The sequence below is a fragment of the Monodon monoceros genome, unplaced genomic scaffold (assembly GCF_005190385.1).
Source record: "Monodon monoceros isolate NGI ecotype Baffin Bay Population unplaced genomic scaffold, NGI_Narwhal_1 Super_Scaffold_12, whole genome shotgun sequence".
Taxonomy (NCBI): domain Eukaryota; kingdom Metazoa; phylum Chordata; class Mammalia; order Artiodactyla; family Monodontidae; genus Monodon; species Monodon monoceros.
In genome coordinates this window covers 1,134,944-1,147,527 of record NW_021703768.1, presented here as the reverse complement: position 1 = coordinate 1,147,527, position 12,584 = coordinate 1,134,944, and the positions used below count along the sequence as shown (strand labels likewise).

The window sequence follows — 12,584 nt, the reverse complement described above, 5'->3', positions numbered from 1 at the left end:
TCCCTCCCAGGGGTCTCACGGCCATGCGGACGCTCTTCAGAAACAGCGTCCGGGGTTTCTGCAGAGGGCCGGTCACACAGGCACCCTCTGCCTGGCACAGACCCAAATTCCAAACTCCCAGAGGAAGGCAGGTGTCCAAGCTGTTGGCAGGGTTTGGTCGCAGTGATCCACTCTTACCAGTTGATGGTGGAGGGAACCCTCCCAAATCCAGGTCCCAGATGCCAGCCGAGGGCCGACCTGTCTGCAGGCCTCTCAGGCCCACGGTCTCAGGCCTGTGGTGTGAGCCCTTCTCTGCAGCCCTCATTCTACAGGTGAGGGGTGGGAAGTCAACCTGCCCGAGGTCGCACAGGTGGTCCTGGAGCTAGTATGAACCCAGGCAGCTTGGCTTCAGAATTGCCCTGATCCATGTGAAACCAGGTCCTTTTCGAATGACTGAGCGGGTTTTCCGGGCTGATGCCTAAAGCGCTGTTCCCCGCCTGGCGTACGACAAAAATAGCTGTCCTGCTTCCCTAGACATCAGGGCTTTGGTGGCAGACAACAGGGCTCAGTTCTGCTAGCTTACACAGCTAAGGGGGCATTTGTTTTAAGGCTACCTTGTGGAACCTCAGGGCAAGGATGGAGAGTGATGGCTGGACCTCAGAGGAGAGCCAGAAATGGCTAGAAACCAACACTGGGAACCTTGCAGTAATGACCTTCTGGCCTCAGATCTCTGCATGTCTGTTTAATCTTCTCTCCCTGCAAACCAGCTTTCTCTCCCCGGGCCCCATGGTGAGAACAGCTGCCTTGTTCTACTCCCGTGTGTGGCAAAGCCTGGGAACCACTGGGTTGTGCCGTGCCGTGGCTTGTGAGCGCAGTGGGAGCAGAGAACCAAGAGAGCGGGGCTCAAACGCCAGCCACTGGCTCGGGCAGCTCCGAAGGAGGCGGCAGGCCCTTCAGCAGATCGAGGATTTGCGCTCACCCGTGGGATTGCCAGCGGCTGGTGGAGAGAGAAGGGGATTCCTGGGATCTAGTGGGTGGCAGCTGATGAGAGAGGGAGGTGCAGGCTGACGTCTCCGGGTCTCTGGACACGGCCACTGCACAGAGGGTCTGCTGGGCCTGCAGGTGTCTCCTAGTCTGAGTATATAATTGGAAAGAACCGTCTGGAACAAGAGTTGCTAAGGTAGGAAAGAGAAGTGGAAGTCCCTGAATCTGCATCTCCTCCTTGCCAGGATGGTCAACAGGAAGCACTGCTGAATTCCTGGAGGAAGTGCAATGATAAGTCCACCACAGGGGACGAGGGGAGGCGAAGACGGTGGTCCCAGGGTGTCCATCACGGTCTCCATCGTGTCCCCGTTCAGTGCGACTGTCTGGCCCCCGGGAAGACCAGGTGGGTTTGTGCAGTTGATAGCCCGCTCGGGCTCACCGGGAGGAGCCCAGTCGAGTTTGCCGTGTGGCATATTCACGCCCTCCTGGCCCTTGGCACTCTGTTCTGCTCTTCACCTGCTGAGCGTGTTTCCTTTTCCCAGTTTGCCTTTGCATGGGAGCCACGCCGTCTGCAGCACGAGAAGCACAGGAACGCTCCTGGGCCCTGACAGACACCCACGACCGCATTCGCAGCCAACGTCACCTTGGGCATCCTCAGGGCCACCAGTCTCCGGCTGGGCAGGTACAGGTAAAACCCATCGTGGCTGCAAGTGGCACATTCAGTGTTGGGGCTGAGCGGGTCCACAGGAACAAGTGAATTACATGCACTGGGGTGAGTGGGAGGCGTGGTCCCACTTGGGCTGCTCCGTGTGCCTCAGAATTGCTCCGACGAGCCTCCCAGCCTCTCCAGCTTCACAAGAATGGGTTATTCTTCAGCGTGGGGCAGGGGCTGTCAGGGACATTCCCCACTAGTAGACACCTGTGTGCCCAGCCCTGCCCCAAATTTCAGGTCCTGGGTCACCGCAGCATCCCTGGGCTCTTCTCCACCACAGCTGCTGGGCCCAGCCATGCCCATGCTGGGTCCTACCTGCTGACCACCCAGAGGCTGGGTCTCATCAAGAAAATTCCACAGACACAAACAGCAGAAGCTACTCTACTCTTTAGAGTTAAAATCAAATCATTTCAAAATTTTACCCTGTGCCTACTCTCTTTCCAAGAGCTTCTTGCAATAGCAAAGTCCATGTGGCTGAAACAGGGTTCCAGCATAACACAGCTAAGGAGATACACAGAGGTGAGCAAAGAAGGCAGAGCCCAAGAGCACAGGGAGGTAGAAGCCACCACGTCCCTCCTTGCTCCTGCCCACCTGGTGGCGTCTCTCCTCTCCTGAAGGCCCAGTAGGAAGGTTACTGCCTTCCTCAGCAGGCAGATCCTGAGAGGACTCTCACTCCATTGTGGGGGGAAAGACATGGGCCATACCTGGGGGAGGGGGTGGCACAGGAGCACCTGCAACAGGGACGTACCTGCGGAGATGGCAGCATGGAGTTGGACCTGAGGGCAAAGCCCACTCACGGTGTGATTCAAACCCCCACTGACCACTTGGGTGGTTCTAGTGTGAGGAGCATTTGGCCACATCAAGCAGTAGCCACTCTCTTGAGAAAATGTTTTCTTTTCAGACACTTATGTCCTTTTTAAAATTCTGAATTGCATTAAAATGTCATTTGAGTAACCAAAAACCTTCCAACAAACAAAAGTCCAGGACCAGATGGCATCACTGGTGAATTCTACCAAACATTCAAAGAAGAATTAATACCAATCCTTCTCAAACTCCCAAAAGAGAGAAGAGGGAGTTTTCCAAACTCATTTTACGAGGTCTGCATTACCCTGATACCAAAACCAGATAAAGATGCCAAAAGAAAAGACAATTACAGGCCAATATCCCTGATGAACACAGATGCAAAAATCCTCAACAAGATATTAGCAAACCAAATTCAACAATACATTAAAAGCATCATATACCATGAGCAAGTGAGATTTATCCCAGGGATGCAAGGATGGCTCAATACCACAAATCAGTCAATGTGATATACAACATTAACAAATTGAAGAATTTGAAAATCGTATGATCGCTTCAGTGAATGCAGAAAAGTCATTTGGCAAAATTCAACACCCATTTATAATAAAAACTCACGACAAAGTGGGTATAGAGGGAACGTACCTCAACATAGTAAAGGGCATATATGACAAGCCCCGAGCTAACATCACACAACAGTGAAAAGTGGAAAGCATCTCCTCTTAAGATCAGGAATAAGACAAGGATGCCCACTCTCACCACTTTTATTCAACAGCATTGGAATTCCTAGCCACAGCAATCAGAAAAGAAAAAGAAATAAAAGGAATCCAAATTGGAAAGGAAGAAGTAAAACTGTCACTATTTGCAGATGACAATACTATATACAGAAAACTCTAAGGACTCCATCAAAAAACTTAGAACTAATAAATTTAGTAAAGTTGCAGGATACAAAACGAATACACAAAAATCTGTTGCATTTCTATACACTAATAATGAAATATCAGAAAGAGAAATTAAGAAAACAATCCCATTTACAACTGCATCAAAAATTCTGAATAAATTTAACCAAGGAGATGAAAGACCTGTATGTTGAAAAGTACAAGACATTAATGAAACAAACTGAAGAAGACACAAATAAGTGGAAAGTCATTCCGTGCTCATGGACTGTTAGAATTAATATTGTGAAAATGTCCATCCTACCCAAAGCAATATACAGAGTCAATGCAATCCCTATCAAAATTCTAATGGCATATTTCACAAAAATAGAACAAAAAAATCCTAAAATTTGTATGGAACCATAAAAGACCCTGAATGGCCAAAGCAATCTTGAGAAAGAAGAACAAAGCTGGAGGGCTTCCCTGGTGGCGCAGTAGTTGGGAGTCCGCCTGCCGATGCAGGGGACGCGGGTTCGTGCCCCGGTCCGGGAAGATCCCACATGCCACGGAGCAGCTGGGCCCGTGCGCCGTGGCCGCTGAGCCTGCGCGTCCGGAACCTGTGCTCCACAATGGGAGAGGCCACGGCAGTGAGAGGCCCACGGACTGCAAAAACAAAAACGAAACAAAAACAAAACAAACAAAAAAGAACAAAGCTGGAGGCATCACATTCCCTGATTTCAAACTATATTACAAAGCAGTAGTCATTAAAACATTATGGTACTGGCATAAAAACAGACACATAGATCAATGGAACAGAATAGAGAACCCAGAAATAAATCCATGCATAGATGGTCAATTAATTTACGGCAAAGGAGCCAAGAATATACCATGGGGAAAGGACCCTCTCGTCTATAAATGGTACTAGAAAAACTGGACAGCCACGTGCAAAAGGATGAAACCGGGCCACTATCTTATAACACACATAAAAAGTTAACTCAAAAATGGGGCTTCCCTGGTGGCGCAGTGGTTGAGAGTCCGCCTGCCAATGCAGGGGACACAAGTTCGTGCCCCAGTCCAGGAAGATCCCACATGCCGTGGAGCGGCTGGGCCCGTGAGCCATGGCCGCTGAGCCTGCGCGTCTGGAGCCTGTGCTCCGCAACGGGAGAGGCCACAACAGTGAGAGGGCCGTGTACCGCAAAAAAAAAAAAAATTAAAATGGATTAAAGACTTGGACGTTAAGACCTAGAAGAAAACATAGGTGGTAAACTCCCTGACATCAGTCTTGGCAATGGTTTTTTAAAAATCTGACACCAAAAGCAAAAGCAACAAAAGCAAAAATAAACAAGTGGGACTACATCAAACTGAAAAGATTCTGCATGGCAAACAAAGTCATAAAACAAAAAAAAGGCAAACTACAGAATGAGAGAAAATACTTGCAAATCATATATCTGATAAGGGGCTAGTATCCAAAATATATAAAGAACTCATACAACTCAACTGCAAAAAAATAAAAAATTCAATTAGGAAGTGGGCAGAATCTCTGAAGAGACATGAAAAGATGCTCAACATCATTAATCGTCAGAGAAATGCAAATCAAATCCACAAAGAGATATCACTTCACACCTGTCAGAATGGCTATTATCAAAAAGACAAGAGATAAGTGTTGGCAAGGAAGTGAAGAAAAGGGAAACTTTGTACACTGTTGGTGGGAATGTAAATTGGTGCAGCCACTGTGGAAATCAGTATGGAGGTTCCTCAAAAATCAAAATTAGAACTACCATAGGGTTCAGCAATTCTACTTCTGGGTGTTTATCTGAAGAAAATGAAAACACTAATTCAAAAAGATATCTGCCCTCCCATGTTTATTGCAGCATTATTTACAATAGCCAAGATATGGGCAACCTAAGTGCCCATCAGCAGATGAATGGATAAGGAAGATGTGGTGTATGTATACGATGGAATACTATTCAGCCATAAAAAGAATGAAAGTCTGCCATTTGTGACAACATGGATGGACCTGGAGAGCATTATGCTAAGTGAAGTAAGTCAGAGAAATACAAATACCATATGATCTCACTCATATGTGGAATATATATCTCCAAGTTAATAGATGCAGAGAACAGATTAGAACCAGAGGTGGGGCGGGGGGGGGGAACTGTCTGTGGGGAGAAGGGAGAAGTGGGTGAACTGTTTTTGTTTTTGTAAATAAATGAAATTATTAAAAAAAATAATACAAGTGGGCAACAAGCATATGAAGACATGCCCAGGGACTTCCCTGGTGATGCAGTGGTTAAGAATCCGCCTGCCAATGCAGGGGACACAGGTTCGAGCCCTGGTCCTGGAAGATCCCACATGCCACGGAGCCACTAAGCCCGTGCACCGCAACTACTGGGCCTGTGCTCTATAGCCTGTGCGCCACAACTACTGAGCCCACGTCCTGCAACTACTGAAGCCCGCGCGCCTAGAGCCCGTGCTCCGCAAGAAGCCACCGCGATGAGAAGCCCGCGCACCGCAATGAACAGTAGCCCCCACTCGCCGCAACTAGTGAAAGCCCGCGCGCAGCGACGAAGACCCAACGCAGCCAAATAAATTTATAAAAAAAAAAAAAAAAAGAAAAAGACATGCCCAGTTTCATGAACATCTGGGAAACACAAATTAATGCAAGACATTTTTTTCGTCCATTAGATTGAAAAAGAAAGAAAACAACATCTGAATAAGCCACACTTTATTCGTATTTAATTACCCTAATATCAGCACTGCACAAATCAGATCTCAGCAGAAACCAAGTCCAGACGTTGGCATTAACCACTCCTCAAGCACCAGGGCTCAGACAGCGGGGGAGCCTTCCCGCCCTCCCCGCAGCAGGAGCCCCCGCCCGCCGGGCCTAGTGTCGGTGGAGGTGGGAGTGGGGGCGGCGGCGGGCGGGGCACCGCGGTCGTGCCCTCAGAGCCAGAGGCCGCCGGAGCCCGGGGCTCAGCCTGGCACCGGCAGAGCGCACGCCTGCCGCCCAGTGGCCCGAGGGCAGGGTCAGAGCCGTCAACTACCAAAGCCCATGTCCTCGCTGGACGGGAGTTTGTAAACATCCAGACAGGGCAGCGCCGCACACCCGCGACGGGAGGGCGCCGGGCCGGCTCCCTGCACCCCTGGACCCAGCCCCTGCGGCAAGGGATGCGGCTTGCCCTCGTTTTACTCTCTCCTCAGCTGCTCGCTTTCATCGCTGTGCCCCGGGAGGTGTCCTCTCACTTCCTCCCCCGCTCACGCCGGCCGGTCGTCCAGCCGCCCCGCCCCCGCCCCGCCCCCTGCGGCCCGCACTTCACGCGGCTGCCGAGGCGCCGTGATCAGGACGGCAGCCCGCCGCGGGCTGCTTCTCTGGCGCCAACGCCTGCTGGGCGCTGGGCGCCGTCACAGCTCCTGGGAGGCAGGGCCGTCGCTCCCGGAGCGCCTGAGGGATGCGCGTGCAGCTGCCACTAGGAGATGCGTCGGTGGTGGCGGGGGCGGAGGCTCCGCCCCAGCGCCGCCGCCGGGACCCGCCTCGTACAGTCCAGGGCCTACTCCATTTGCTTCAGCGCTCTGGAGAAGTTTTCCAGGGCAGTTTTGAAGGCTTGCAGCAAGAGCGTTCCGAGTTCATTGCTCGTTTCTTGAATGTCCGGGTCGAAGCTTCCGAAGAGGGGCGTGGAGAGCCGGATGTCGTCGCGGCCGGCCCGCAGCAGCAGCGCGCGCAGGTCCTCTGCGATCGCGCTGTATTTCTGCTGGTCGAATTTGGACATGGCCAGCTCGTCCTGTGGGTAGGCGCTGCCCTCGGGGTAGCAGTCCCTGGGCACCGGGAACTCCACGCTCTGCAACCGGGGGAGCCCACAGAGCGCCACGAAGAGGCGCCGGAGCGCGCGGGCCGACATTGGGTTCCCCAGGAAGCGGAGCTCCTGCAGCCGGCGGCAGGGGCCCAGGGCCAGGCACAGCGCGCCCACGTGCCGGTCCGCGAGGCCGCACTCCTCCAGGGTCAGGGCCCTCAGCGTTGGGGCGGCCTGGCCCAGCAGCCGGAAGAAGGTCGAGGGGAACAGGTCCACCAGGCAGTGCCCGCTGAGGTCCAGCACCTCCAGGTGGGCGGCGTGGGTCCAGTTCGCCAAGAAGGCCATGTCCGCGTGGTTCAGGGCGCAGTTGCCCAGGTCCAGCACTCTCAGTGGAGTCCGGAGGGGGCTGCGGGCAGGGCAGGAAACAGCGCGGTGAGAGCAGGCCCGGCAGGTGCTCTGGGGGCCACACACACCCTCCCTTGATTGCATTCAGCCTGAGAGCTGAAATGGGTTTTACCTTTTTAAGTAGTCGAACAAGTCAAAAGAAGAAGAATATTTTGTGACACGTGAGAATTATATGAAATTCAGGTTTCAGTGCGGGTAAGTAAAGCGTAATCAGAACAGCTGCGACCTTCATTTACTTCCCGTTTGTGGCTGCCCCGGGGCAACGGCAGAGCTGGGTCAGTGTGAGACCATGCGTAGCCAAGGCCCCGTGAAGACTTAACTTCACCCAAAGACAGGCCTGGCCTTTGTCCTCAGCAATTAAAGTGATCAATCTGTTTTGTCCACAAGGCGTTGTGTGTTCACAAGCTTGCTGAGGGGGCAGTGAGTTGCCTGTGGATTGGCAGGAAGTGAAACACTGGCTTGGCTCTGCAGGAAGAGCCTGAGCCCACAGGATCAGGGCTGGGAGGGCCCTTGGAGCATCCAGTCCACCCTCAGCGCTGCCTGGGACCTCAGAGACCCTCTGTGCTCTCCTGTAGGTGTGTAGGCAGCGGCCATGCGGAAACGCACAGTCGGTGGCTCCCTGCCCAGAAGTTCTCAGAGTCGGGAACAGACCCATAGTGGCCCTCCGGGACCCTGGGCCTGGGTCTGGGGTCACCTGGCTGCGCACTGAGGGCCGGGGGCGGTGGGGTCCGCTCTCTATTCGCCTGCTGAGGCTGCCGCTCCTACCACCTCCTGCACCTGTACTCTGGCCGCTGAGTGCCGCGGGCCCACCTGCCGCCTACACAGTCCACCCCGCAGCGGGCTCTGTGCCTCCTTGCCCGGCTCTGAGGAGGCTGTGGCTCGGGCCCTGAGCTGTGGGGCGTGTTTCCACCTCCATCTCTCACACCCACATCCATCCATGAGGGACCCTCTCCCCACCTGCACTGCTCGCATCCCCTCGGGGGGCCTCCTGTGTGGACAAGGGTCAGAGGACAGGCCTGACTGCGAACCGCGTCTGGGAGCTTGGATTTGGGGAGGGTCCCTCACTCAGCTGATAAGAGGTCCCTGGCCTGAGCTCTCTGCACAAGCAATGTGGTCCCTGCTGACACCTGCCTCCTCTGGGGTCTGGAATCTCGGCACATGCCAGGCTGAGGCGCCCACCCAACCAGCCCCCAGGAAAACCCCTGGCCTGGGTCTCTCATGCACTCCCCAGTGGACGGCACCTCCCACGTGCCATCACAGTCTGTGCTGGCTCCACTGCGACAGGACCCTGGACTCGTGCCCCGTCTCCCCGAACCCCTCCCCACAAGCCCTTTCCCTTGGCAGATTCTGCCCCGTCCGTCTGCTGTAATAAATCTTAGCAGTGAGTCCTCCCAGGGAGTCAGCAAACCTGGGTGGTCTCGGCGTGTCTGCTCTGTCTGCCACTCTCCCTGCCCCTCCATCTGGGTCGGCTGTGTGGGCCAGGGAAGCCAGAGTGAGCCCTGTAATATGAAGCTGATCACCCACTGCCCTGCTCAGAGGCCTGGCTCTTCCGTCCTTCTCCTCCTCTCCCTGCTCCCTTCTTCACCTGCCCAGGACCACAGCCCCCGTCCCCGCTGCCCCAGCCCCGCCCCGCCCCGCCCCATCCCTGCCTACGGGCCTGCCACACCCCCAGCTCCGGGCAGCCCCGCCCCGCCCCACCCCTGCCTACGGCCCTGCCACACCCCCAGCTCCTGCCCTTCACCTGCGGGGTTCCTGCCTAGCACACGCTCTCTGGGCCCTCCGCTGGCTCACTGTGCCTGGTCTCCGCTCAAAGGTCACCTTGGGACCTAGCCTTCCCTGACCACTCACCCATCTCCCTCCCACTTAGCCCTGACACACTCCACGCCTGGACCTCCTGGGGCCTTGGACAGGCTCTCAGCAACCAGCTGACTGAAGACCGAGCGTGTAGAACAGGTCAGAGTGTGACAGGCGATGTCAGGGCCGAGCTAACAAGATAGCCCTGCAGGCTTGTGACGTGTCGTCTGGCTTGTGGAACACGTTTCCCCAGAGCACAGGCACCTCTGGCTGAGGGCCCAGGCCAGCCAAACGCAGCACTGTCCTGAGGGTCCCAGGGAGCCGCCACATGGCAGAGTCGTATTTGTGTGTGGGCTCGAGGACCACCCCTTCCCGAATTGGGCGACTGGGTTCCAGCGGGGGAGGAGCACGGATGGGGGACGGCGACGGGATCCCAGGTGCCCCCCAGGGGAGGAGAGGCAGTGTGGGCCCTGGCCAGCTGCGGCCAGCTACTTCTGGGTTTCCTTTGTATAGAAGAGAAATTCCTGTAAGCCACAGACTCCCTAAGCCAGAAGAGACATCCTTACACCCACTCAATGAGAAATGAGAAGAAATGAGAAATTTGATTCTCATCAAATTTCTCTTCTCAAGAAATGAGAAGTTTGATTTTCCATAAATTTTCATGAGTATATTCACAGCTGGTGGCCGCCAAGGTGGCCCAACGGCCCTTGGGTATTGGGACCCTCGGTGGTGCCTCCCGTGGCCCAGTGACGGGCCCTCACCATGCAGTGTGCCGAAGCATCCGCACAGTGCTCTCCAGGGAAGGTCACGGGAGGCAGGCCTCCCTCCGGAGGGCCTCTGGCCCTCTGATCTGCAGCCTGTTGGGGGGCCCACGGGCCGAGCAGCTGAGGCCGCCTGCCGACAGCCATGAGAATGAACGTGCAAGTGGGTGACTCTGCTTTCCCGCCCCGACAAGCCTTCAGGGGAGACCACAGCTGCCCCCACCCGGCTCCTGTTTTGCCCTCGTAAGCCCCAGCACTGGGGTAATTTGTTACAATGACAGGTAATTAATACAATGTAATGGAGTTACTTCTATGTTGTTTGCTTGCTAATGAAGACTCTTCTCTTTTTCTTACGAACTGGAGGCGGTCTCCTTTGGGTTCTGGTGCTCCCAGGTTGCACCCGACACCAGCCCCAGCTGGGCCACCTCCCCCTCCATCTGTCCCCTCCGGCTGCTCTGGGCTGGGCAAAAACCGAGGGGACGGGGGCTCGTGGCCTTGTAAGTAACCAGGTCTGTTTTACGGTCCCCTAGTGCGTCCTCAGCCCGGGCCCCGAGTCGCCCTGACCTGGGCTGAGGGGCTGTGAGCAGATGCCCTCCCCCCCGCCGCCCTCCTTCTGCTCACCCTAGACTCACCCGAGCAGTTTCTGGAGCTTCCCGGTCAGCGTGGAGAAGGCCACGCTCAACTCGGTGAGCTGCGTCATCCGGCTGAGCTCCCGGGCGATGGAGGTGAGCAGGGTGTCCTCGCCGTCAGGGGCGGGGGTGCTGGTAGGGGGCGCGTCGAAGGCCTTGGCGGGCAGGGTGAGCGACACCAGCCGGGGGAAGCCCAGCTGGGCCAGCAGCTGCTGCACGTGGCCGGCGTGCAGACGCACGTTGTGCACCACCTCCAGCCGGCGCAGCTCGCCCGGCCCCGCCAGACGCAGCACGTGCAGCAGCTGCCCGGGGCCCAGGCTGTCGGCCCGGAAGGAGAGGCAGCGCACGCGCAGTGGGGCGGGACCCTCCGGCCCCAGGGCCCGCACCACCAAGTCGAAGTTACCCCCGGTGACGAAGATATCGGCGAGGACCTCTACGGGGCGCCGGGCCGCACGGGGCTCCGCCTGCAGCTCGCAGCAGGTCCTGGCCAGCAGCTTGGTGCGGCCCCACCTGCCCAGCGCCCTCCCACAGGGACAGCCCTGCACCTGCACGTCTCGGATGCCCGTGAGGTCGGCCACCCGCAGACGCCGCCGGCCCCCGCCCCAGAGCGTGTGGTCCGCGAGGCCGCGCACGCAGGCCTCCAGGCAGGCCCTGCAGGCCCGGTCCCGCAGGTCCCCGGGGTGGTCTGCGCTGGGGCCCAGCAGAGCACCCAGCCGGAGCTCCTCCAGCGGCCAGCGCTCCAGCAGAACGCGGATCACCTCCGCCTGCTCCAGCAAGTAGCTGGCTTTGAAGAGCAGCGGGTAGAGGTTGTGGGCCACGCCGTCCAGGCTCTGCCGGGCCACCTGGGGGTGGGACGCCAAGGCCTCAGCAGAAATGAAGCGTAGTGACTGCATCATGCCCACCTGCAGCGGCTGGAGCCGGGACAGCGCTCTCCCCTGTGCTTCTCCCAAAGACGCGTCCCCTTCTCGCCTATTTTTAGTTGCAGCTGCTGTGAGCAGCTTGCCTTGGACTGTGGTGAGCCAGCCCTCTGGTCATCTGACGGCTATTTTCGTCCTGGGTGCCTGTTTGGCTTTGGCTGTGGAGGCGTCTGGTGGTGGCCGGCTTGTCCTGCTGGCGCTCAGCTGAGGAAAGCAGAGCTGCCTGAGTGCTTGGCTAGGGGGAGGGGGCTGGGCCCCTGGAATTACCGCCGTGTCCACTGCAGGGGTGGCCTGTCCTGGGGGTACCTCATCCCCTCCATGGCGTGGGTCTGCCCCAACCCTGGGCCATCCCACAGTCCGGGGAACTAACAAACCTTTTCTTGGACCCCTGGGAGCCGAGTCCCTCCCTTTGCCCCACGTCCAGAGTTAGGGACGCGGCAGTGGGCATGGGGTGGCACCTCTGATAACTGTTTCCTGACTTTAAGAGAAGATAAATAAAGGCCCCATGAGGCGCCGGCACACTGCTTGGCAACCCCCTTCCTTTATCGTCACTGAGGACCGCGGCCGAGGCTTCCCCACCGTCCATGGGAGGGAGCTTGGCGCCCTCCAGCTGCAGGCCTCCCTGGGCTGAGCCCCAGGATCCACGCAGTGGGCGGGGCTGCAGGTGACGTGCGGAGGGGGGGGGGGGCCCAGGAGCGGGAAGCTCGCTCGCAGAGCCTGGTGTCTGGTTCCTCGCTCTGGAGGGTGGCAGAGCATGTGCCCCAGACCACGCCGCTTTGGCTGAAGGAGTATTTTGAGCTAAGGGCGGTTGGAACCCCCCCGCCCCCGCCCCCCGCCACCTTTCTTCCTGAACGGAGATGGAATTCCGGGCAAGCCACCCTCCCTGAACCGGGAGGGGAGACGTTCTCATCACCGGAGAGGGCGTCAGGATAGTTCACTGTC

At 56.8% G+C, this 12,584-nt stretch overlaps 1 protein-coding gene across 1 annotated transcript; it reads right to left on the bottom strand.

Moving 5' to 3' along the window:
• Nucleotides 1-6,762: 6,762 nt before the first annotated feature.
• On the bottom strand, nucleotides 6,763-11,621 carry LRRC14B (leucine rich repeat containing 14B). Its single transcript, XM_029219071.1, has 2 exons — nucleotides 10,729-11,621; nucleotides 6,763-7,542 (listed from the first exon to the last, which is right to left on the bottom strand). The coding sequence occupies exons 1-2, from the start codon at nucleotides 11,619-11,621 to the stop codon at nucleotides 6,897-6,899; spliced, it is 1,539 nt and encodes a 512-aa protein (XP_029074904.1). The 3' UTR covers nucleotides 6,763-6,896.
• Between the last annotated feature and the right edge of the window lie 963 nt (nucleotides 11,622-12,584).